This window comes from Struthio camelus, chromosome 1, assembly GCF_040807025.1.
Source record: "Struthio camelus isolate bStrCam1 chromosome 1, bStrCam1.hap1, whole genome shotgun sequence".
Lineage (NCBI taxonomy): Eukaryota > Metazoa > Chordata > Aves > Struthioniformes > Struthionidae > Struthio > Struthio camelus.
The window spans coordinates 197,915,549-197,942,493 of record NC_090942.1 but is presented as its reverse complement, the minus strand read 5'-3'; the positions used below and the strand labels follow the sequence as shown (position 1 = coordinate 197,942,493).

Sequence of the window (26,945 nt, the reverse complement as noted above, 5' to 3'; positions counted from 1 at the left end):
GTTTGGTGATATTTATGAAATCTCAAATAAGATTATGCCATAAATACACTGGGAAAGTGACTAAGAGTTCTTTAAAAATGCAGAGAAAATATAGTGGAATAAACTGCATACTCATAGGACAAATTTGTCTCCTTCAACAGCAAGTGAAGCATTTGAAAGCAGCCCACTTTAAAATTTTGCTGATATATGATGTCTACATTTGTTTCTTGTCAGTACAGGTTATTCCATTCATGGAACTGGCAAAAATACTTCACTATATGTGTATATACAGCCAGTGTTGAGTACAGAAAAATCATTAACTTAGGCCTGACGCTGCTATTTTGCCAAGATTTCCTACTACAGACCTGGCTTTAGGACTCCTACAGAAATTGTTTGCCTCCCTACGCGGTCTACTGAAGAATTAAAAAAAAACATACTTACTAAAACTATAGTACATATACAAATATATTTAACAATTTAATATAATTTGTAATTTATACTTTATTAATATACAATACATATATAATATTAATATATAATATATAGTGTCTGAGTATAATATACTAATCTGTATTATAATTTATAACTTATTTGAAGAAATGTGAAAATACCAGTGTTTGCATAGCTGACAGGCCAAGCACTTAAAAATGATGATTTGTGTTTTCAAAATTATTAAGTAAGTTGGTTAAAAAATAAGAAATATGTAATTAAATCAAGGAGAGGTTTATTTGCCTTTCTTGAAGCTTTATAATGCATTTGAACCATATTTTTCAAGCTTTTTTCAGCAATAATAAGGAATTATGATATTTGGTTCATGACCTCCTATGGTTCCTGCATGCTCTGTGATGGTTGTGGATGTAACAGAAACAACTTTGTAATTTGCAGCAATGTTACAGTCTTTTTTAATGCAGGGGCCACACACCCTAACCATCTGGATTGATCTGTAAGTGCTTTCCTGGATTCCTCACTGATTCTAGCATTTTGCACTGCAGCCATGCAAACAGCTTTCTCTGGATGGGAAGATCTATAGTCCTCTGCATCTCCAGCAGTAATCTCACCCCAGCTACCCGGCTTTTGTGTAGCCTGTATCTCATAACTAGTCCTGGGGCCCAGAGATGCCAGTGCCTAGAAAACTTCTGAGCCATGCCTATGTATCCCCTTCAACAGATCAGGCTTGTCCAGCACTTCCTCACCCTGCATTTCCAGAAAATGTCAGATCTGGGCACATGCTGACATATTACTTCATCAGGGCAGAGGATGTGAAAACCTAATAATAAGTACCATTAGCTCCTGGTCACCTTTCTTAATTCATGTCTGAAAGGCTCTCAGACAGTGTTGTTAAGCATGGGTCAGAGTCCTGTAGAATGATCTACCAGAGACAATAATGCACTCTTGGAATTCCACCAAATGTCAAATTATATGACATGGACCTAGACTTGAAAAGTAAAGTTCCCCAGGGCTTAAAGAAAGGTCACCTGAGACATTGAAAAGAGGCTGTGTAAGGCTACTCACTAACTTTAAGAGATGTGAGATATTAACATTTCACTTTGATTTAACAAGGCTTAGAGTGCTTCACTCTCCTTAGTTTATGAGAAAAAGAAAATGAAGTTTGCTGATCAGTGTAGTCTGTTTTATTTCCAGTAGTGCCCTACTTTTAGTCAGTATAAGTTTACTACCTGACTTGTAGAAGGTGGGTGAGTAATTTCAAGACTCCCAAAAGAAAAGAACCCTCAAAATTTAAGAGGAACTAGCACGGGATAAAGCTACAGCCACAGTAGCATTCAAAGTCTGCTTTAAAAGTGACAAAGACAGATAGTTCATCTATCATTAAGTTAGGTTGAAAAGGGCAAGTAAAAAAAAAAGGAAAAATCTTAAAAGACAAGGAAAGAAATCTGAGGTTGTTCAATGAACGTTTTAAGGTGGTAGCTGAAGTAAGTGTCATTGGCTCCTTGCTCTTTTTCTGCATTATCCCCTTTATTGTGCTGAAACAAGATCTCTCGGGCAGTGAAGCAGTGGGTAACTGATTTAGCTAAAAGCAACATTTTTATTTTGCTGAGTTATTTTCCAGGCAAATCAGTGTCATGGTCCTCCTACCTCATAAGCACAAAAATAACCGTGTTGGCCAAAGGGAGCTGGAGCATGGGAGTGCAAAAGGAGGGCTATAAGGGGATTAAATACTGAGCTGGGGATATGCTCCAATCTAGCCCTTTCTGCAGTAGTTTCCATTACAAAAAACTCCCCAGGTGTTCCTAAGCAAATTTTATTATATCTTCCTCCTGACAGAGCCAACATTTCAAACTTGTGCCAAGTGATAAAGCACAAATAAGGCTCTCTTTTCCTTTTTTCCACATTGTATTTTAGCTGTGCTTGCATGAGAATAAGGCTTAGCTCATATCTGCATGACTTACCCATTTTGCAGTTTTTCACTGTGAGTCTACAATACTATAAATTCACTGTGCTAATATAGATTTCCCTGGTCTTCACAACCCAAAAGATTCTGTTGCTCACTGACAAACAACCTAGCATGGGCTGCAAAGGCAACCTAAATGCTTTAGACCCTTTAAAGGTCTGGCCTATAGAAACTGACAGCACACAAACTTACCAGCAATGGATATGACAGCATCAAAGCACTCACTTCGATACGGCAGACACAGGCTGTGACATACCATTACTTCATGGCCTTCATTCCGTGCTGATTCCACCAACGGGAAACAGTAATCGCAACCCAGTTTATAGACTTGAGAATTGATATGAAGGTATTTGCCATTTCCACAGCCTGAAGAAATAATGAGGAGGAGAAAGAAAGGTGGTCATCTGGTGTCTGTGCAAAAGACAGTGTGCTCCTGACATTAGCCATGATGTACGCCCTTGAATGGGCTCAACAGTTTGAAATTCTCCACTCATTTTAAAGAAGATATGATTGCGGTGAAATTCAGATTGTTTTTTGCCATTATAGTTCGATGAGCACAGACTGCTCCTTTCTCTGCTGCCTGACAGGAGGTGTTCAAGTGGAATTGCTAGAGAGCATTTACCTTGGCCTTCCCACCACACACAGAATCAAAAACATTTATGGTAATGATGCTACTGCAATTCTACCTGTAATAGTCACAAAGAGCTAAGTGAAAGCATCATGCAGTGGGAGCACAGCACTAAATTGTTCCTGTGTATTGAAATGCTGATAGACAAGCTAGGATGCTAAGTAATTAAGCCACTATTAGACCAAACCATTAAATCCATTGTTTGCTGTTTAACTGCTGCTAATTACTGTCACCATGACAACAGTGAAGTTCCTTCTTCTGGTATCTCCATGCAGTTTCCTTTCATGATGGAGTTTTTGGACATGGAAATTTACACCTTCCCAATTTGAAATACTTCTTGTGTTGAAATAAAGGCACATATCTTTAAATAAGAACTACTTTAACGTCAGCAGTAAAGCAGATCTTACCTAAAATTGTGATAATTTGTTTTCAGAATTGTCTGGATCTTAACACAAAATTACCGCCTTTTAAAGTGGATTATCAATTTTAAAAACTCCCTTTCTCACTTGCGTCATAAAAATTATCGTTCAGATTAAGATCAGGGAGGTAAATGCATGGAACTAACAAAATAGCATTTACCTTGTGCAGACTTTAGTTCACATCCTATTTATGGCTATGCTTACATCAAACACTAACCTTGGGTCAGAGCCCAGATTTTTATCTGTAATTTAATTTTTTTTAAGTTACATTTATTTTTGGAACCTCCTAAATGTTAAACCCCTCTGTTTAGGTTATAGTCATCCCACATTACCTGTTCTGAAACCCTGTGGGGGTCCCTGTGTTCAGGACGGAGCCTCTCAGACCCATCAATCTGTTATGCCATTTCAATAGGAGATGAGTCATGACTGAGTTGACGGTAGAAGTCTGCTCCAAACTGCTGCTCTAAGATTAACTACTGATCCTGTCTGCCAGGAATGGAAAGAAGATATCCAGAAAATATCTGGCGATCTCACAGTCCTTTTCATGACTTATGAAAGACTCCAGTATCAGCTGAGAAGAGGTCCTGTTAAGCAGTGCCAGTCGATGGCTAATATTAGACCCTATTTTCCAAGGAGAAAGAGAAGAAAGAGGACTATCCTGGAAGCTCTGACTGCAAGTGAACTCCAGGACTTTTTCTGCCTTTCAGTTCTGGAGGGAAAGGCTCCAGTACGAGCCAACAACAAATGCTACAAGCATCTCTACTAAACTGGTGCCAGCACTTGCTCCCCAGGCATGGAAGGACAGGGGAGAAAGGCAGACTCCCCTATGGCTGCATGGCAGCACTGCTGGCAACTGTGTCTCACATGAAACTCATCTCCAACCATGGGCACAACACCACATCAGCAGCCTCCAATGGCCAAAACCCAGGTGTCAAGCCTGAGCTTATATTAAAAGTCTGTGACACTGCTAAAAATTTAGTGTTGTGGCTCACAGTATGCATCTGTTTGTTCACGTTGAAAGCACTGTGAAATCTGCCAAGATCTGGTTTGAACATAGTGCCCAGCATTTAGACTGCAATAAACCGAACAAAACATATGGTAAAGCTTGAAAGACACCCAACAAGATAATATGATTAACTAAACCATCAGATATTAATTTTCTCTTTCATGAATATTGCTATGTTATACTTAAAGACAAAAAGTAAAAGGGATGGGGCTATACATGGGTATCGCTGGAAAGGATTACAGATTGAAAAAGAAGTAAAAAAGCTATTTAGCGGTCTAGGCTAGACATGTAGCAATGACAACGTAGCCATCTTAGATCTCGTTTGGGCAAGCAGCATGACTTCCACTTGTGAGGTAGGTGCAGAATATGCAGGCCTCCCTACTATAATTTAGGCAATCTTAAACTTTCACGAATTAAAAACTGTAACACATTGTTCCCCAAAGCACTCAGGACAGTGTCAGGATATTTGGTTCAACGTGACCCGGCGCAATACCCATTGTAAGAGCTATGCAAGATCTGGATCTATCTTGCCTACATACAGACATTAGTATCCACTAATGACATCTTAAGAAAATTAGTGGCAACATTTGCTCAGCTTAGTGCACCTACTGGATACTGGGAAAAGTGACACTGTCTTAATATACCTACGAATGGTGGAGAAAATCTGAGGCAAGTTTGATAGGCTGGCCGTTTTGATTCACAGGTTGCAGACAAGCCCCAAACTCTTCAATCAATACTCCACAAATATTGATTGACAGATAGAGAAGACATTGTCATTAGCAATATGATAAACAGCCCCACTCACCAATGTCAGCAATCAGGCTGCCTGGTTCCTGTTCTGAAATGAACTGCTGCACCTTTGGCCATGCCTTGTAGCGTGCATCATTGAAGAAAGGAGCAATTTTCTCATATACACTGTGAACATGGTCCCTCTCGAGTTGGCTTGCCTCCTTCTCCATCTCGACAAGGCTAGACTAACTCATTGAAATCAATGCAACTATCCTAGAGAAAGGAAAAGGAGAAAAAGAAGTGCAGAAACTCTTGTTACCAAAATATATTTCTATAACTTAAGCAATAAAGTATATTTAGGAAATAATATTTCCAAATGCTATGTTGTCATCAAAGAGAAACTCCTGAGGCTTTAAAGGAAGAAAGATAATCTATTCTATGACTTTATACAATGTATAGTTTTCTTATATAAATTTGAAAGGGGATTTTAGGACCTGCTGCTCAATGTTTATTAACTTGCTTATATGATTATACTTTTGAAATAGGTTAACTTTCACCTCTTCTATCTTTTTTCAGTCTCTCCTTAAAAAAGGCACATTCTAAGCTCTTTGAGTGCAGATGCATTTTAAAATCCAGCAACTTAATATGATGATGAATACCAAAATCTGCTCACAGTCTGAAACAAAAGCTCTAAGAGGTGTAAATCGCTCCTTCTCTGCTTCATTCAGTGCCCTGAAAAATCCATGCTTAAAGACTTCCTATTGTACAATTCAGTGACCCCATGTGTTGCTGTGGAGAAAAATCTTTCAAGCTTTCCAAGAATCATTTTCTGCAGCTGTTCTGGATTGGCGCGCTGCACTGATATTAGCAAAGCCCAGAGGAAAACCCCGCGATGCAGTGAATAGCATTCTCAGTCACTCTGATCATTGTTCAGTTCACCATGAAGCTTCGTAACGTAAAGGATTCCAGCGGAACTGATGAAGCTGTAAAAATCATGAACTTCATTTTACATACGTTGCCCATGCCAGCCTTTCCATTGATTTACGGGAAGAACTGGGCCTTCAAGACAGGCGGCTCCTCCCACATGCTGCAAACAATTCCACGCAAAACAACTTCTCTAAGTCAAAGGTATTGATGAAGAGACCTCACTCAAGATCTCTGCACTGCATGTTGGCCGTTTGTCTGACCTGAAACAATGCGTATCCAACTCTTATTTTCAATCTCGTAAGCAGTTAAAGTCCCATTGACTCAAAAGACTGTTACTGTGGGATTTCCTAGGCAATTGCATAAAAAAAAAAAAAAGCTGGAGCGGCGTCAGCTCAAATTCAGTCCTGCAGTAAGAAACAGCAAAAAACTAAGTAGAGAGGGTTTTGTTTATGTTATTGGTTAATCTCAGAAACTGTGCTACGATTAAATCCTGTAGCTTCTGGTTTCTGCCCTGTTTGATATTCAGTCAGTGTTGCTGTGAAATGGGCCAGACCATTTCCTGGAATAAACTGCCTATGTCAAAGTGATGATGAGTACTGGAGTGGAGTGAAGAAATTCTTCGGAAGATCATTGTTGTGCTCTTTATTGTGTCTGTTGATGTCTATATAACATCCACTTTAGAAACACAGGTAATAAATAAATAATGACAATGACTGAGAATTGTCTTGGTTCAGTCTTTCTTGCACAGCAACACATATCTTCGGAGCTGCTGGTGAGATTTAAAGCCATTGCCTTGCAAGCATTTGCACAGGTGCTTAATTTTGTGTGTGCAAAGAGTACAACTGAATGTGATTTCAGTGGGCATACTCTTGGGCACCGAGTTCACTGCGTGCATTAGTGCATACAACACTGGCTCTCTAAGAAAGAAGGATTTTTTTATTGCTCTTCATAATAACCATACTCTGCTGTAGGAGCCAGTTTTTAAAAAATGCCTTAAAAAAAACCCCAGGTTGAAATAGCTGAAGTGCTCTACTGGGGATCATTTCAAGAGGAAGCTGATGTGCTATCAAATATACAGGCAAAGGCAGAAAGAGGGCAGAGAAAGAGAGGGAAATTGTTCTTTGGAAAAGCTGCAACATCATTTCAAAGCTTTGCTATTGCTTTATTTGACAAGAGGAAATAATAACTGGTAAACTGATATAAGATCACAAGAGTGAAGAGAGCAGAACTGCTTCTGTTTAACTCCAGGCTTACAGTCAGTATACCTCACTTACTCAGGAGCAGGAATAGCCTAGAAGCTGCTCCCTCCTTGAGACACTTAATTACCGGTAAAAGAAAGAAGGTACAGATGACATATCATTAGCAATAGAAGGTATAGAGTAAGACACTCTTTCAACCTTAGGAAAAATACATTTCGGTGCAAAAACCCCATCACAAGTTGTGTGTAAAAATGGCCTCTCCTCTGGAACAGGAGCAATAAAGATGTAACAGGGACTATGATTAAATCCTACCTAGAAGAAAGAAAGACGTTGCATCTTTTGTTTTAAAATGGTAACCTGAAGAGTGGGGGCAATGAACTGGTTTCTCTGAAATTTAAAAGTCACCTCCACAGGGTACTCTTAACATTAAGAGTTAGCTTTTTAGAAGGTTCTTATAAGAAAGTAACCCTTTGTGGAGGAGGTAGGGGAGACATGTACGAGGCAGTTCGGTGCCCAGGAAACACAGTCAAGCTACAGACATTTCTGATAGGAGGAGTTTAATGAATGTCCGTCTCATATGCTTATCTAGCCGTAACACACAAAATGCTCGCCATCACTCCATTTAATACGTTTAGTATGATAGACTGAAAACCATCTAAAATACAGGGTACCAAAGGAAGAGAAGGCAAAAATAAATGAGCAAAATGGTTCAGACAGTCCTACGAAGCTAGTTATGACCCACATTATAGGAACAAGCAAACCGAAACCAAAACGCAAGTAGGGATGCCCACCAATCTGGCCTGGGGGAAAATTCTTTTCTGGGGTTCATGCTCAGGTTCAAGCATGTGATTTATACATGCCAACGTGAACCTGAAAGATTTTCCAGTTTCTGTAGGATCCCCAGCCTCCTTCCCCTAGTCACAGAGAAAGCCAAAAAAGGACTTAGAAAACAAGCTATGCATCAGGAAGGCAAAACATTTTTCTGCCCAACACAACATCACATACTTGGTGGTGCAAATGCTGTATAATTGCAGTTTTTATTGGTATTGATGCATTATTCATAAGCAGGGCTTTTAGGAATGTAAATATTTTCTTTTGAGCACACTCACCCTACCTTTATGCAAAACAAAAAAAAAATGCTATTCATCAGGAGTTGGTAAGAAAGCAAAATGAAGAGGTGCGGAGCAGCAGGTCTGCCTGACTGCCTGTCACATGATCCTTAGCTAGATTTGACACGGCTTGATTGAAAGTGAAATTAAATTTGAGTTTAAATTTCATTATTAACTTCCGAGTTTATAAGTGATTATTGACTTCCTAAATACTGTGCAGCCTCTGACTGTTCTCGTGCGACGCAAGCCCCTGTGCCAGATGCACAGCCGTGCCTTGCACCACTCCTGCCTGAGGTTACAACGGGGAAGTGGTGGTGAGGGGTGACCCGTGGATCCTGAGCAGAATGTCACCGTTGCACGTGGTGGCTTCTACTGGGTTAAGCGTTCCTTAAATTTATTTTTGAACTCAAAAACATTGTTTGGGAGGGAAAGAGGTTTTCTAATCCTAAGCAACTCTATGCAGTTGGTAGTGCCCAATGATGTCATTTAACTCAGCTGCTCTGTGGTCTACACACCAGTCTACAATAAACTGAATTAGTAAGGAGTTTCTTTTTGATAGGGAAAATCTTCTAGAAGGGCATGTCACCAGCGAGCTCCCGAATGTAATGAGTAATTCCTAATTTTATAAAATGCCTATTCATTTTTTCTGCCCCTGAAATGCACCTCTGTAAGGGACCGCTTGCAACTCCAGGAGAACATTGCCAGGGCCATGCAGCAGCTCTTGACCTCCAGCTGGGCTGTGCTCAGAGAGCCCTGCTAACGCCGCGGGCCCAGGCCCCGGGGCAGTCGCAAGAGCGAAGAGCTCTTGGGAGCAAGGAAAGAATGCAGCTGGCTCAGGGACATGTCCCAGCACCAGATGTCACCACACGAAGGTGCCTCCTGCTGCCGGCTGGAGAGGGCAAACTGCAGCTCTTTTGCTGAACCAGAGCTCTTCAGAAACATGACTTACTCAAACCTTGCAGAACTTACTGCCAGCAAGTGATATAAAACCTGGCCTAACGTAGCTGAAAAAACAAACCTACAGCTCCATGAACAAATTATTTCTAAAAGCTGTGAAAAAGATGGCAGTCATTTCCTTCCCTCAGTTAAATGACTACCTTTGTGACAATGTTTTTTTAAAGCTTATTTGATTCTTCCCCATCTGTGTCATCTGCAACATCATCACTGCTGTCTTATATACAAATGTTAAAAAAAAATTAAAAATGATTGATGTCATCTTCTTATGAGGATCACTGTGAGTGAGAAAAGCAAAACATTAAGAGTCCCATCCTCCCATCCCATCACACTCCTTTGTCCACTTGCTGACACTGCACTAAAATACTGTACTGCACTGAAAACAGGGCTTCCTTCTGTTAGCTCTTGCTTTCCCATCCCTCTGTTTGCGTGCATCATGTTAGCACTGCAACTGCGTCAAAATAGCTTCTCTGTAGAGCCCCTAATCTGTGTCTGAAACTATGCACATAATCCGGCTGGATGTCTGTAGTGTCCCTTGATCCATTACTAAAAAGGGTCTTCAACAAGTTTTTCCTTCCACCACTGTCTCAGGCCGGCTGCAGTCACAACTGGCACGCTCTGTCACTCAAAGGAACAGTCCCTACCCCTGACAAGCAGACAGAGGTAAAGAGAGGTAAAAATGTAGAATTGGCCTTAAAGTCCTTGAATGACGGTTCCCAGGAGAAGTCAGGATCTGGGGAAGGACTGGTTAATGGAAGGGGAAATGCAATCTGGGACACAGAGGGGCTAGGAGAAAATAAGAAATGAAAGAAGGTACATGGGAAGAAAATGATAAAAGGGAATGTTATAAAGAATAAAAAGGGAAAATGAAAGGCAAGCAAGGAAATGAAAAGGAGGAGAAAAAAATTTGAGAAAAAGAAGAGGGGATAAAAAAGCAAAGATATGTAAAGAAACTCCAGGTTAGTACTTTAATTAGTTTGCCTTGCTGCTTTTTTCCCAGATACCATCATTCTCTGGCACAGCATCATAATTTCATAGTCAGTCAGCCATTTGGGGGCTCATTAAAATGCTGCGTTAGTATTATCATAGCATGGTGAAACTGCCCTTCCTACATACCCGCAGAGCCTGCAGCACATCCTACTGCCACTATCCGCACAGCAGCTGAATGGCAGCAGAAGCGCATCTCCTTCACGCTTCCTCACGCCATGGGCAGCCGCAGCACAAGGAGGTGTGGGGGGCACTTTCTGAACTCGCTCTGCCTTGCAGGTGCTGCTGGGGAGGTGGTTATGTGTAAGAGAAGCAGGAAGGAAAAACTAGAAGGGAAGATGATGGCATTTGCCAGTGCTTACTCAGAAGAAGCCAGAACTTTGGAAAACCAGACACAGGGACAGTCTCACCTAAGCCACAAAATTAACCCTGAAGGATAGTCTCATGCATTCCCAGATAACCAATACCGCTCCCAGAGCTGCAGAAGCAGGCACGGAGCAGTACTGGTTATCTCGGTCCACCTGAAGAAGCCCAGCATATTCTGAAGAAAAAGTGAGGGTAAAGCTAGCTCTGGAGAGGCGATGGTGACGCTTCCAGGATATCCTTGTAAAAGGCAGGAGTGTGGAGACTGATCCATAGCTGTGGGTCTGGAGCGGAACTCAGAAGCAGGGGCTGATGCAACCAGAAAACTTGGTGGCCTTTTAGCCTAAAGAAGGTATTGAATCTTGGAGACTTGAGGTACAAACCGAGGCCCTCTGACACATTCAAGATTTGAACTTTAGTTCTGATAATAAAAAACATTTTGTCCTGTACTTCAGTAACAGAGGCGAGCATTGTTTATGAAATTTGAGCCGCTGGATACCTGACTGTTAAAATAAATACCAGTCCACCTTTCTGCTAAGTATTAATGCTATATTCTTGCATTTCTCACTTGTTTCTGCAATGGTTGGGTTACCCTGACCCTGACCCAGCAGTATCTGGTTATAAGATTCCTCTCCACCTGTTCTTACTGCTGTCAGAGAAGCACAGAAAGATCTCTTCTAGCTCACTAGCCTGCAGAGCATTGAAACGGTGTGTTGATCTCAATCCTTTGAGGATGTAGCGTTGCTACACATTTCTTCCGAGCAACCCAACGCAAGTGTCTAAGTAAATGTAATATATGGAAGGAACAACAGCCTTCTCATAGCAAACTAGGAAAGAGGCAAATTTAGAGCCTTAAAAACAACAGAAGAAGCCCCTCCACCAAATCCTAATGCAGAGCAAAAATAAACTTCATACGCCTAGAGCTGAAAAATTCACTGGCGGGAATGGGGATGCCACCTCTAGAAGCAGTGCTGCTGGGTCTATTGTAATATACTCTCCTTAGCTGGAGCTGTAACAAAAATTTCATGGCCTGCCCAGTTCTTCTGACATCTGAAGATAATTTTTGCAAACACAGGTTGGCAACAGCTGTAAGTAATAAACCAAGCTTGTATCATCATACCTTTTTCTTCTGACACAGAGATGTTGCTGTAAGGGGGACTTGCACAACTGAACTTCAACGGTGACGCATCTTTGCATTTCTTAGAGTACCAGTGCTGTCCAGGGTTGTTATCACTGTGACTGGGACAGAAGAAAATTCCCCAAAAGAAGAACTTCAATCTGTTCTTGCAAACCAGCCTGCAAAGGAATGCTCACACTGATGCAACATCTCCTTCGAGCGTGCCAGGGTAACAACATGTCTTCCATCAGACAGGCTAGTGCCATGCCCTGGTGCTGCCGCACAGCCTGCAGTAGGTTTCTACTATTAACAGTAAGGAAGTGAGCACAAACGTGTCTGCTCTGATTATACTGGTTTCTAGCGTTACTTAATAGCAGCATGGCAGACAACATGCAAGCATCAAAAACCGAGACAACTAGTGCAGAGCCTTGGGGACACCACTGTCCAGCTGAATCACTCCCCAAAATGCACCTCCATTAAAACAGGCTGGGAGTCAGACTTGCAGCGTTTTGTGAAATCATCAATAAGAATCAGCTTCTTTGTCATACAGAATACCATGAACTTAAATCAAACTCTGCATGTTGGTATATCACGCCAGCTGTTTGACATTGACAAGTTTGCTTATAGCAAGTGCACTCCTTTCACAGTTTATGAAATAACCTTTTAAAACTATCATCTCCTTCCATATCACAGCACTGAGATAGTCTCTCAGTACATAGGAAAACACAGGCAAAATATCACAACATAGATTACTTATGGTACCAAGTGTACATGCAAATCCACAGTAATCAAACTCGGTGATTTTTTCCCTATCTAAGAGTAAGACATGCCTGAGAGAGTGAAATAGTAATTGGATTATGCTGGATTGAACGTTCTAGTGCTACTTATGCCTTTATAAAATTGACCCGATTATACAAATGGAAAGTATAAAATTGAAACTATTAAACCAAAGTTCTTATGAATTTAGCACTTCCTTCTCCCCGCTCCAGAGACGTTTAAAAATATATTCTGCAAGCCGAATTATGGCCGAATCTTTCCCCTTATCCCATCAAGCCCAAGGTACTAAGATGGAACTGTACTGCTGGAAAAAAAAAAAAGAAAAAATATCCAGCATTGTGCTTAAGGTTTTATGCATACAATTTCCATTAGTTGTGCTAATATTTACAGTCTTCACCTTTCAAGAACTGAAATATATTCAGAAAGATAACAGTTTATAAAAAGTCAATAACCAATGAATCACATTTACATTTTCAATGTTTTATGTAAAGAGTTATTTAAGGAGAAGAAAATAATAAGATGAGCCTCTGGCAACTGAAGACTGAATCATTTTATAGATGTAGATGCAGTTAGTCAGCTGAACAAAACAGTACATGACACCATTTTACAATTCAGGGCCTGATGGGGACAGCGGCATCCTGTGAAATAATTTTCAATATAAAACTTTCTGTTGAAAACCAAATAAAAAAAACCCAACAAATTATGAACAAAGACAAATAATGCCAAGAAATGACATATGTTGATCACTGCTCAGTGAGCTAACTCTTGCAATCGGAACGCCCAAAAGATTTTCAATCATCTATGGCATTTCCACAGAAAAATGTGGTTTCAATACTTTTTCTCCCCAAAACTCAGATAATTTCCTGATTGCAAACCAGTAACTGGTTTTACAATTTATAGCAAACAAAAAGAGAACATACAGTTATAATACTTCATTGAAATTAACCAATCAATATTTTTCTATATTTGTATATTTTCAATTATTCAATATATTTTCAATATATTTCCATATTTTCACAGCATCAGGTATGGCATCATGATATAAGTAAGTCAGAATAAATCAGCTGTATTTTCTAAGCCTGATAGTCTCATGATGTAAGTAGCCACTTGTGTGCTTGGAAATACATCTGTTTGTAGCACTGTGATCTCCATACCGCGCAATTTGGGTGAGTAGACATGGAATGTTGTTATTCTGTTCTTTTCCATCCTCACAGACCCTACAGTCAAAGACAGATTTTACAAAAGGGTCTGAAAAGAGGTATAGATAGGTTTGTTTAGATTTTACCTAATAGAGACACCAACATAGGCACATCTTCCATAGAGATTTTTTTTTTCCTCTGGATCACCAAAGTTTCACATCTCAATCCTTTCCCTGTTGCTTAGGATTTAGGGAGACACTGTTGTGGAAAAGCAGGACTGCTAGCCTGCCCTCCTCATTAGAAATCTCCATGAATATACTGGCCTTTGCGCTCTCCCTGGGCCACAAAATGGAGCCGGGTGGGCAATGCAGCCAGACTGCTCAGCTTCCCTCCTGACGCGACATTTTACACCTTCTCTTCCCCTTTCTCCTCCCCAGCCTAGGCTCAAAGCAGTCATAAAAGAGAAAGGTTAAAATACTAGTTCTCATGGGAATAGCTCAAGCATCTTCACTAAACTAGCTGACAATGAACTAAAGCAGGAAATTATTGCTAGCTGCTCATATTAGTGACTTTCTCCCCTGCGCCTCCGTAGGATGTGTTCCATTGTCCTCTTGCACAAAATCAGGGTCTTAACTTATTGATACAATCACATTCTTGATCTACTGCTATAAATTAGCACTGCCACCTGTGCATGTCCCATATCTCCTCATAATTCTGTGCTTTTCTGACAGAAGCAATCTACACTAGCACTGGTCATCTTCATTCTCATGCACGTCATCTGATCCTGAGCTTGTATTCGTGAACCACTGACAGTAATTCAATAGTGAAGGACTATAGGTTTAAGTATTGTGGTTTTACTCAAAGTGGAGGGAAAAACAGTCTAATCCATGCTTAAATGATATTTATGTAGACTGCTGATGATTGAGCTGGGGCAGAAGGTCTGCAGTCCACAGCTCTCCTGCTTGGCCAGGCTTGGCCTGTGGGACATTCGGCATGGAGGTAAAATAGGAGATCCTTGCTTCATATTCTGTCCTGAGAACAAAAACTAAAATAGATTTGTTTTCCCTAAAATTTGTATTACTTGCATTGTAAATAGGTCATCTGAATAATAATAGATTAAGTTGCACAATTTTAGTCAAATTGGGGGCTATATTTACTTTTGTTGTGACGGTGCAGTTTTGGCCTCATAATAGTTAACTTCTTAGCCCTTGATTTAGCGTAATTTTAACAAATTTTCCTTTCTCCACCTCTATTTCTACCTTATTTTCACTGCATAACTTGAAAAAAACACAGAGAAAATTAAACATCAAAGCAGGTATGGAAGTGTCATCAAGCTGCATTGGTTTAGACTGCTAATAAAACATCACATTCATTTAGAAATGGTGCAGCTGCCCAGCTTCAAGAGCCATTCTAAAATGCTAGAAGCATCTCCCCCTGTTCCTGTTTCTTCTTAACTACAGTGTTTATAGCAGAGAATCCAGCCAGAAATGGTAGCCAAGAAGGATGAAATGGCAGAATGGCTACCTGGCAAGCATGTGAGAAAGAAAGAGACAAGAAAACTCTATGCATAAACACAAAAACAACATAAACAGACGAAAGTCTGGGAGGGATGGGTACTCTAATCTCTTTAAAGCCAGAAAAGAGAACGTTATCCAACACATTAGGGAAAAAAACCCACCACCCCACAACATTACTGCTAGAATTTCGATGCTGTTGAAATCCCGAAGAGGGCACAGGTGTGCTTCTCAAGGAGGCCTGGGGAGAGCTGTGTAGCAGCACAGCCGTTGCATGTACACACACATGCCACAGCCACCAGGGCTAGTGGACCCTCTGCCTACAGTTCTGCCCCCTTTCCTCAAACTAATAAACAAGGTTCCTGTTGCCCCGTTTCTCCAGACTGTTGAGGACCTTCTGAATGGTGGCACAACCATCAGTCCAGGCTAGACAGATGTGTATGTCAACTCAAAGTTGACCCTGGAGAAGCCTGAAATACAAGATCTGATCAAGGCCACAGCCAATCTATCATCTCAGCTGTTGTAACACTGCCGCTTCCCACGTTCAGTATAACGGTCTAACGCTGAGAGCACTGATCGGGCCCTCTGATCTCTTTAGCCCACAGTATGCTCCATCCCCACCAGCATGCACGGACGGAAGGGAGCGTAGAGGGAGCAAATATTGTATACTCCCGTAGAAGTGGAGCCAGCATGCAGCAAGAATGCAAGAATTCAGAGTCCAGCAGAGAGCAGACAATCGATACTGAACGCTACGGAACTGAGCTAGAAACCACTTCAATGTAGCTTTCTAATCCCTCTCCAGGGATGGTTTTTGTTTTTAATTTTAATGTAAAATGCCAACACTCATCAGGGACCTGGGCCATGAACCCCAGTTTGGCTTCCTTGTAGCTGAGCACCTTGACCGCTAGGTAAGTGGAATGATTTCACATGATTCTTATCTGCCAAATAGCAAAGAAAATGCTCTATCTGCTAAAAAAAAAAAAGAGGAAGGCAAACAGCAACCCCAGTCACTGGACCTCGATAATTCAGACTGCTTTGCTTTTAGCTGACTCCCTGCCTCTTCTTTTGACATCTCAAACTAGTTTTCTCCATGACAAAATCCAAGGTGCAGCTGGGGAATACTTATTCCAAAAACCACTCCCAACAGGCTGCAAGAACAAGACCCCACCAAATTTCCTTCCCTTCACTGCACCTTCCATCCACTATCCTAGCAGGCTTTGCAACTTCAAATCCATCCAGCTGCCCTTACACCATACTCCAGAGCATGCAACACACCTCCTGCGTCATGCTATTAAAACCTGCTTGGGAGGGCTGCAGCATATCCCTTACATTACTACAGACATACTGAACTAAAAAAAACCACACAGAAGTAACAATTGTGGCTTATAGTCACAGAAACATCATTTGGGACTCAGAAAATAGCTAAAGTCCTGGGCTGTGTAGTGCTAGTGCTAAGCAGCATGAACACCAACTGGCCTATGCCTCTTGGCCTATGGGCCAGGGACTACTGTCTTGACCTCTTCTCTTTAATAGTGTAGATATAACTTTCAGGTACATCCATGCTGTGTAACTGCTAATTTACTCCCTGGCTCTGGGTTTTGATGCTCTAACTGGCATTCTCTAAGTCCCACATGCTATAAAGAGGTGGCCCTTAGCAGCAGGGATACAAACCAGTCAGTGTTGGAACCAGGGCCAGGGATCTGTCCCGTACCTTTTATTTAGCGCTGCAGATACAGCCAAGATTTCAAAAGGCACAGTGTTTTCACCCAGGATATCCTATTACCTTGTCGTTAGGACACACTCTAGAGCAAAGAGGCTGAGTAGAGCCTAGATGCCAGAGCCATCATCTTTTTGAAGAAGTGCTCTGAAAAGTACTCAGTTGCTCTGCTTAAGTTGGGCTCTGATATTTCATTCTGCTGTGCAGTTTCCTCAGAAGAAGGGTTTTGCAGTGTGGATCCCAGGAAAATGGAGACATCTCACATTCCTTTCTGGCTCCAAGTGCTTTCAGTTGAGAGAGCCAAACAACAAATTTAAGCAGAACGCATCACCCTTGGAGGTGGTGACTGGAGAAGCATATTAAGCAAGGCAATATTAACGTGCAAGGAGTCCCATGTTCCCTGCACAGTCAGTGAAAAGACAGAGGCACTGCAGTTAGATAGAAGGTATCTCCATGTGAAGCTCTCAAGAGGAATCTACTTTTCCCCGTTGACACTGTTAGAAATTTGCAGTTCTGTTGAGTAGACTGACTTCCTTTTTCTTCCTTACCGCACAGCAAGCAACATGAAATTTTAGTGTAGCAGTGCCCCAGTAAGGCAGGAGGGATTTCACCATAAACAGCTAAAGCCCTCTGAAATAAGTAAATGCAACTCCATTGAAGTTGGCAGGATTTTTCATAATGAATTCCAGTTACAGCCTCCCCTAACTGGTTTTGCAATCCTCGTCTCACAAAATTTCCAGGAGCAGTTTATACAAGCAGTCATATTCCCACAAGACAGCCACAAAATCTAAGTAGGGCTTCAGATATTTCTAAATTTGGTTTCACAGTAGTTTTAATACAATTTATACCTGAGGGAAGAATGAGACAGAAAAGGTAGAAGACAGTACAAAATAACATACAGCCTCACAGAAAGGATCATGAGAATGTGCACTGCAGTACTGAAATGTCCGAGGCAGAATTTACTAACTAACCACTGGCTATAAGACTTCCTCTCTTGCAGCTGCTTTCAATAATAAAGTCTCAATGCCTATTGTTTTGTTCCTTACATACAAACAATACCAAGTGGTTGCTTGAATTATACTGAATACAAAGCTGCCAGATTTCTGGCTAGAATTATGTTTTGACAGCTACAGGAGTTGCAAAGGCCCCAACCTTGCAGGACTCCAGAATTTAACGTATCTGCAACTGGTAGTTTGCATAGATCCAAGGTTCTTCTTGTTGGGATGAAAATAGACAAAGGGGATCATCATTTTGCAACATCTTTCAGCTTAAAAAAGTAAAACTTAAAAATCCCTTAGAAATCCAAAGAATGGGAGCTCCTGTCTGTTCGCTCATAAAACACAAAGAACAGAATTGTAGTTTGCTGCTATTTCTTTCTCCTTCGGAACAAAATCAAAGCCTCTATGACTGTCTTTGGACCAAAGAAAAATTACCAAGGGCTATGGATAAATCCTGAATTATTTCCCTAAGCCAAACCAAACAAGCATGATCTAAAGAGAACAAATGAGACAAAAGGGAATCCATACAAATTGCAATGCAGTATGGAGCCACTTCTGAGCTAAGATTTAATCCGTGTCCTGATAATATAGCGCCAAAGTAACACTAATGAACATCAACAGATTTACTCTGGCTTTACACTAGCACGAATGAATTCATAATCTGGCACCGAACGTATTTTTATTGAAGCCATCAGTGCTGTTGCTACACTCCTCTGCTTTACAGATATTTCAAAGCTGTTCAGTGAGCTGTAGTTATTTCCGGAATATGGAGATAGTAAAAGATACCAGCCAAAAAGCTATGGGCCAATCTTAAACGGACGCAAATTTGTATCAATTTTTGACTGACATGAGCTGTGCATCTAACCTTCTGTACATTGTGTACATTTAGGACAAGACAGATCTGTACACTGTTCTCATCTCCTTGCCAACGTACCAAACAATATAATGAGAGTGGTCAAAATTAATGCAAGGTCACTGAAGACTCAGACTTGGGACTTTGAATATCCAAGTGGCATGTACAGGGAGAATCCCGTCCTCTCCCATGCACCTAAGGCTAGCTTAAGTTAAAGACCATGTTTTGCTCAGTGAGCTTATGTGATTTCCTGCGCTTCATACAGAAGAAACCTGAGCTTGAATCAGAAGGTCCTTTCCCTGTTAGTCCTGTGTCCCTCACACAAAGAGGCTTATATAATTCCAGTGTATGAAAGCCTTGGTTCACAACTAAATTTGAAACTATGCAAAACTTAGAAATTTTTCTCTCTGCAATAAAGAGCCATGGCCCTGGTTGCTGCTGTGGGGAAGTGTATGTTGGGGGGTGGAAGACAGGACAGAAAGGTAGGGGAGGGATCTACGAGAAGTTAGAGCTCTGTTCTCTGCATCACAGTTGGAAGAAATAAATTCATTGTTTGCATTTTTTAAAACTACAGAAAAGACCTGGCCTGCCAGCAGTCGGTCAGCTTTCAAAATCTCTAGGCAGCCCTGAAAGAGTCAGAGATGCTTCAGCTCTGAAGAACGCTCAGAATGTCTTCATCTCATTTCATCTCATTTTTCCCCTAAACATTCAAACAGGAAAGTTCTGTATCACCAACTGTTAACTCCTGTTCTAATAAACCCCGTTTGGTGAAACTCAGCTGCGCAGCGGTCATTCCCTATCATGGATTAACTTGGACTGTCGTTACACCATTCTCACTGCTCCTCTCTCGTCTGTTCACCTTCTTATTTTCTACTGTAGTTAATCTTATTCTTTGATTTCACCTTCTTATTTTCTAACGTAGTTAATCTTATCAATTGATTTCACATCCTACTTTCCTTCTAACGTCTTAATTTGTTTTGATATTGTTTCACATGACACCTGCTGCCTTTGGAAGATATCTCTGCTGTCTCAAGAGACTTCAACTGGAAGAGACACAGAACGGGGAAGGGCTACTGATACCTGTTCCCAGCAGGCTAGGGCATGTTGACATTCCTACTCTGGAAGACACAGTCTCTGTGTGTGTGTGTGTGTGTGTGTACTCTAATATAAAGATACAACTTCATACTTACATGTACGTTGAGTCTTTCTCTTTAGAAAAGGATGACAGGTTCTTGTTATAGAGAAGGGTCAAAATCTCTCAGCCACCTTAGCAGGTATTTGAGCAAGCAGATTTATCATGCTATGTGCAGAATTTAGCTCCAATTACTTCTAAGTAACGTTTAGGAAAAAAATGTATTTTAGAATAGAATACAACAGCAACAGCATTATCATTATTTTCCAAATTATTCTATGAAAGCAATTCATTTCCAATTATTATTTTTTACTCCTGTCATGGTCGAACTAGCCAACATTCTTATACTGGCATAAAATCTTAGAAAGTGCTCTCCATCTCTTTACTGCCCAAATTGGTGATGCTAGTGAAAAATTAGCCTGAAAGATAAACAAAGTAGGTCTTCTGTTTATTGAGAAGTCATAAAGTAGTTCTTATAAGTAGGCAAATGTGATATGATCTGGAAAAATATTTGTTAGTTGGTATATGAAAACAAAAAGCTGCAAGCCATATTGCACTACAGCATCCTGACCATTAAGCTAACTGTCAAATGCTCTAAAATGGTTTCAGTACACAGATCACTAAACAAAACAAGCCTCACAACAGGAAAGAGAAAATAATTTAGTGGAAGTTATTAGTAATTTATTTCTTCAGTTCGAATTTGCTAGTGGTTGCCCACTCACTTTATATAAAAAAATAAAAAGAGATTTAAAAATTACAGTGTGCTGTGGGAAATACATTCTGGAACAAAAATGGTTTTAAAAGTCAAAATAAAGAAGGTTCTTTGGAAGCCAAAGGAAAATTTACATGTCCCCAACAGGACTAAAACTGATGACAAAGAATAGTAATGCCCCTGCCTGTGCAATCCATTCTATTCAGCGTGCTTGGCCTAGGGGATAAGATAGGTAGGGTGCCAAAAATTCAGTAACATTATATGCTAAAATTAAAGGAATAATTGGTAAAACAAAATCTCTCATCATTTTTCTCTATATTTTCCTCTTCACTGGAGTAAGAAAAGACAATAGAATAATGACCAGTCGGTGAATAAAGCGGTCTATAGCTTCTTGTATGGCAAAATAATCAGAAAAGTTCAATGTCAAAGAGTCTGCTCCATGCAGGACGACATCAATCCAGGGTTCTAAGGGAAGAGAAAACCTTTGCTGCTTAGACAGATATTAAAACTTCCTGGAATCTGAAATATATATCCTCTATTAAAACAGTCATCCGTGCTTTTTGGAAGAATTGTCTCCTACAGTAGCTCTTAGATGAAACAAGGACAATTGAAAACGTCTGTAAAAGACGGATACTTTTGATATCATGACCTATAAGAGCTTGATAAGTCAATAAAACTTTCAGAGTCCACTCAGGAGATGAAACTCCTGGTGAGATACAGTGAGACAAGAAAAAATATTTTCGCAATAATAGAATATAGAATCTTCAGATCTGTAAGTCCTCTGAAGGGTTCTCATCTCTGTTCAAAGGACTCTATAAAATAAGAAACTAAAAAAAGGAGACTAGGGCTTGGCCTTTTTGCGAAAGGGCTCCTGTGAGTGGTTTGGCACCACCCTCGTGGCTTGGGCAAAGGAAACATGCCTAAGTCGTTATGTTTCACTGCATCTCCCATGGCAAGAATGACTTTTTGGGGCCACACAGGAGACTGATTAAAAGAGCTGCAGAACCAACTAACTCATGACAGAGACTGACCAATTCTCAGGACTGTAAGTCAAAAAGATAGAACAAAGCGCCCCTTTTTCTACTCCCTTCCATCTATATTAGAGAAAGCTGCTTTTATCTCTCAGCAGTAAAGATTCTAAGACACATGGATGAATGGATCTGATTCCACCAGCACACTACACTAGCACTACTATGTATGTAAATTAGAGTTAATTATAATACTTTCAATCTTTCAGTATAATTCATATCTTGGGAGGCCAAAAAAATTATTTCATCGAAAGTAAAGGTGCCTTTCCTTTAATTATAAACTCGAGTTATGCATTTGGAAAATTGAAAAACCTTGTAAGCACACTTATTCTCTACTGACTACCAAATTTTAAAATATCATTAACTGGAACAGATAAAACAAGATTAATTTAGATCACATTATATCAGTAATGGCTTATAAACATTTCTGCAGGCCCAAGTTTTATCCCAGAAACAAAGCAAGTGCTGCACTGGCAGAGATCAAAGGTTTTTCCTGTTCAGAGGTCTGGCTCTGACTGCAGCATATGTCAGATACCTTAGGGGAAATTTGTATGTGACACCATGACAATTACGTGCCCTTCAGGACAAAAGAAGAACTTGTTTCTCCAGTGTTCCTGGGAGTGATAATGTCTATCATCATCAGTTAGAATAAATTTAGCTTCATTTTTCTCCACCCCCTAGTCTGAATGAAGCAATAAACATATACAGAAAGACATCCACATGTTAAACGTCACAGAATATGATTACAATATATGCAATATGTAAGTATTTTACATGCTTTCTAATAACAATGAACATTTTATTTATCTGTTTAAAAAATTATGCTACTAATCTTAAATTGGCCTGATTTCAATCTTTTTCAGACTACAGGACTATTCAGTCTCTTTTTGAAAAATAGATGCCACCTTTCTACAAAAACTGGCTACTTCAATTCTATTTTAAGGAACACTTTCAGTTCTTATCTTGTTTCTAGCTATTCTATGTGACTTTTGATTGTGCTGCATCCTCTATATCTTGCTGTGCTATTCCTTCCTCAAATATAAATGCCAGCTTTATCAAATTCACCGTGACACCAATCCTACATAGAAGTATTCGGGGCCCTAGTTTGATCTCCTTGATGCCCGTGGGAAAATACCTGTCCTTTAAATTAATACATGAATGCTGGCTAGGCAATATGCTTGTCATGTCAATGAGGAAAAAGTAATTGTCTATCTGTTAAATTTAGACTAGTAATACGAACAGAATTCTAACAATTTTCCAGTTAACTTATTTTTTCACCCACACCCATCTCCTGCCCTGTACGCCTGTAGTTAGCCACTTCCCAACACAAGCCCTTTCTTCTTAGGCAAAACAGGCTGCCTACGTGGGGTTAGGTCCAAATCCTCGCCACACGAACGAGCCAACAAAACCCACTCTTCTGACAGGTTGTAAGAAGACAGGGCACATACTGACTGACACAGTCTCAGATAGTAACAAAAAAACCCTCCAAATCTTTTACCCGTGAATGAGAATTTGGCTTATTATCTACAAATATAAACAACAGTAGAGGCAATCCTGCCTAACGCTCAACTACTTAAAAAACAGGTCGAAATTTTAACTGAAGTGTTTAATCTGTGTTGCTGGCCAATTACCCATCTAATAGATTAGATTTACTTCTGTAACTATGTCAGCATATTTTCCCTATGACTATTTAACCTGTTCACCGTTTCAGCTCGCTGGATGACCTCAAGGACACTGCACTATGAACTCCTCTGCCTGCCTAGAATGGACAGCTCATTACTGCATCCATTTTATTTTCTATGTATTAGTCTGCTTTCAATCCATGACAAGACCTCATCTATTACCCTATGGTTATTAAGCTTACTTATAATCTCCTGTAAAAACTTTATCAAACCCTTTCAAAAGAGAAAAACTATGTCCGTTTGTTCTTCTTTATGCACTAGTTTGAAGATACTTTCAAAGAACATTAGTAAGTTAGAGAAACACAGTTTTTAGCAGCTGGGTGTGTTCTAGTTTTCACATCACTATCTGCCATTACTCTGCAAAGATTTTGTGAGCTATGCTTTCCCCATCCTGAATGCATATGCCATGGATTGCAGGAGGGTGATGGTGTAGGAGGGCCTCAGAGTATACATTACGAAGCGCTTAACTGTTGGCCAAAGATGATTATTTTTCACTGCCTCTCACACAGGATAGGCCAAATGAGAATTCCTTGGGCTCCTGCTGAGACACTTGCTTTAAATGGTTACACCCCTGCATTTTCTTATTTGGGAGAAAGTCTCTATCTTCCCACTGCAGAACGATTCTTAGGAAACTATATGGCCATGCTTGGATTGCTATGAAGAAGTCTCTCTGCTCAGAAAGGAGCCCAGCTTTTTTCACCTCCTTCTTCCATCTAGGCCTGCCTATGGCCTGGCTGCTACTGAGATGTTGAATTAAAAGGAGGCAGCAAGGGATTGCAAAGAGGGTCCAGTGACTTCCCAGCCTTGTCCTTTCCTCTCTCACAGGCAGTACGCCAGCTAAAAGCCAGGAACCGAGTACAGAATCGATCTGGGCACCACAAAATACTAGCCAGTGCTTAGGCCACGTACTGAGACTGCTGCAGATCACATCTCTCTGTTTCCTTTCCTTTCCTGTCTGTCAGCAACCCTGCGTTTTTTCTTGAATCACAGTCCAGGCCACTCTCATGGTAGACATGAGCACACCACCCTCTGCTCGTGTTAGTTATAAAATATTCATTCTGGTTGCAGCTATACAATGGTAACACAATTGCACTGGAAATGCTGTAACTGCATTAAATTTATTCAGAGCTGCTGCAGCTTTCCTTATTGGGGCACAGCGTCAGGCTGATGATACAAAAAACAGCCCCTGGAGCATGGCCATTCACATTCGCCTGCAAAAGGCTCTGAAAGTGAATTGCAAGTGCTTTTGTTCACTGCTTACCAGTGGCCAGCACCAACACGGTCGCAGTCCGTGACCCAGCACCCCAAACACCCTGAGAGCTGCTATCGCTGTGCTACAACAACTTTCTGACTGCCAGCAGTAAGAAAGAATGCATATGCATTAGAAAACCTAAAATCATACCATTCAACCAAAACCAGTTAAAACACTGTTCAGGCATCTTTGGAAAATACAGGCAAGAGTCTGTGTGGACGGGAACCAACAACTAAAAGTTCCCCCATGAGAAAGGCGGGGATCCCACTCGAAGGATGAACACAGTCAATGGTCCAAAAAACACTTGCGCTTCCCCTCGGAGATGCTGCAGAGCCCCTCACAGGGGATGTGAACACACTGAGATTTTATCTTGACAAATTGACTGCCTGACAGCCTCCTCACAGAAGCTTAAATTTCATCTGAATACTAATGTTGGCATTGTGTCGACTTCACAATGCGGAGTCCTCAAACTCACACTATCAGTTCAACCACCGTACAAATTTCCTTCATTACTGCCGTGGCCTCCCGTTCCAAAACCCTCCCTTGCAAGAAATTACACGCATCTGAACACTGACTACAAAACAGATCTGACAAGTAAACACTCGGCTGCAACGGCATTTGAAATCTGGACTCTGAACGCTTTCACCCCCAGATGATATCCTATTATTGGTTTCCTCACGTGAAACTTCAGAAGGGCGTGCGTCCCTTTTGCAAAGCCACAAAGAGAATCGCTAAAGAGTGTGAAATTTCAATTATCGTTGGCTCCCAAAAGTTAAGCCAAATAGGAAAAAAAAAAAAATCAGTGTATGCACCCTTTCAGGAGACTGAAGATTGGAAAATCTTAAAAAATACATTTTGAAAGACAGAGAAAAAACTACTTCACTGTCTTCTTAACTCCACAATGAAAACCAGGAGTAACGCCAATGTTATTCTAGAAGTGTTAGAGTTACTACTTCAAGTTGTAAAGCTAATATGAAAACAAAATTATACAGAATTGATACCAGCCCTATCCTCATTATGCAATGATGAGAATTTATCCTACACAACCAAATCCAAATGCAAACTCTAATTTGAGAAACCATCCAGCTTGTTATAGATGATATTTGTTGGTGCTTTATAAATACTGAATGCCCTTACACTGGGTAATTGGCATCTACCACAGCAAGGAAAACACGCAGCTGGAAAGCGCTCTGTTTTGCCAATCCCAGGCTGATAAAATTTCTCTTTAGGTTCATGGGGTAGGTTTCAGCAGTTTTCAGGCTGTAATGGACTGCAGAATTATTACTGCCCCGGCAGCAGGGAAATGCAACCTACTCCATCGTGGTCCTCTCCTCTGTTGTTTTTGCAATTCAGCACCAACTTTAGGCAACAGAATAAAATTCAGCTCTATCATGTAAGCAGGAATCATTTCCATCCTTCAGACCCTTTCTGCCATTACTCTGTGCCATTAAGCCATTAAAACCCTGACAATACTTAAAGAGGCGGTGAGCTGGGCCTGAACTGTATCACAGGCACCAGTATTGTCCCACGCTTACCTCACGCCCTCTTATCTGCTTTCTCTGCCATTTTTTCTGACTCTCCTCCATGCCTTTCTTCATATACACCTGCTGTATCCCCTTGTACGCTTCAATTGCTACTCACGTTTGTAGCAACAAGCTTTTCACTCTGTATTTTGTAAGGACCTCATCCTTTTGGTGCCCCGTGTGCCCGGCTGCCTCACAACCACCTGGACCCCTGAGCCACGACCTCTCACTTCTGTGCTTCTCCAGGCCGCTTCCCGAGGGGTTTGTTGCTCATCTGGGGCACAGCCGTACCCTGACTGGCAGACAGCAAACGCACACGGTATAGCCAACCTGTCACTGCCTTTCAGTAGGGACAGAAGCCTAAATTGCAACCACCTGTCCCTTGGTGGGTTTGGATCTCTTTCCTGTATCCACATACTACATTTCCCATACTTGCAGGAACATGGTATCTCTGAGCCTGGCACCTGTCTGTCATTTTGGTTAAAACCGGCCAGCATTTTAACAAATTACTAGGTAAAGGGCTGACTGGCAGACAGACAACATGGCTGCGGGAGCTGTGCATCCTCTGGAAACTAGGAAATGAAAGAGGTAACTGACATCTGTAATAATGGATTTTGCCTAAGTGCGTCTGAATAAATCCAAATGATTAATATTTGTGAAAAGAAGGAAGGAAGAAACTCGTGATCCCATTTTTTTTTCCTCTCCAGATACCTGCTGCCGGCACAGGTGTTTCTCCTCTCTTTGTTCACTGCTGTTCATTTTTTCTTCAGGCATACGTATACTTTAATCTG

At 40.8% G+C, this 26,945-nt stretch overlaps 1 protein-coding gene across 5 annotated transcripts in view; it reads right to left on the bottom strand.

Moving 5' to 3' along the window:
- Positions 1–26,945, bottom strand: part of LOC104151566 (probable tRNA methyltransferase 9B) — a 51,973-nt gene that overhangs the window by 17,142 nt on the left and 7,886 nt on the right. For 4 of the 5 annotated variants that reach the window (XM_068930082.1, XM_068930081.1, XM_068930084.1 and 1 more), the window contains exons 2-4: positions 11,831–12,006; positions 5,248–5,444; positions 2,582–2,755 (exon numbers count right to left, since the gene is read on the bottom strand). In XM_068930082.1, coding sequence (XP_068786183.1) covers positions 2,582–2,755; positions 5,248–5,401 — 328 coding nt within the window. In that variant the 5' untranslated portion in view covers positions 5,402–5,444; positions 11,831–12,006. The remainder of the gene's footprint in view (positions 1–2,581; positions 2,756–5,247; positions 5,445–11,830; positions 12,007–26,945) is intronic. The other variant, XM_068930083.1, reaches the window with a different exon arrangement.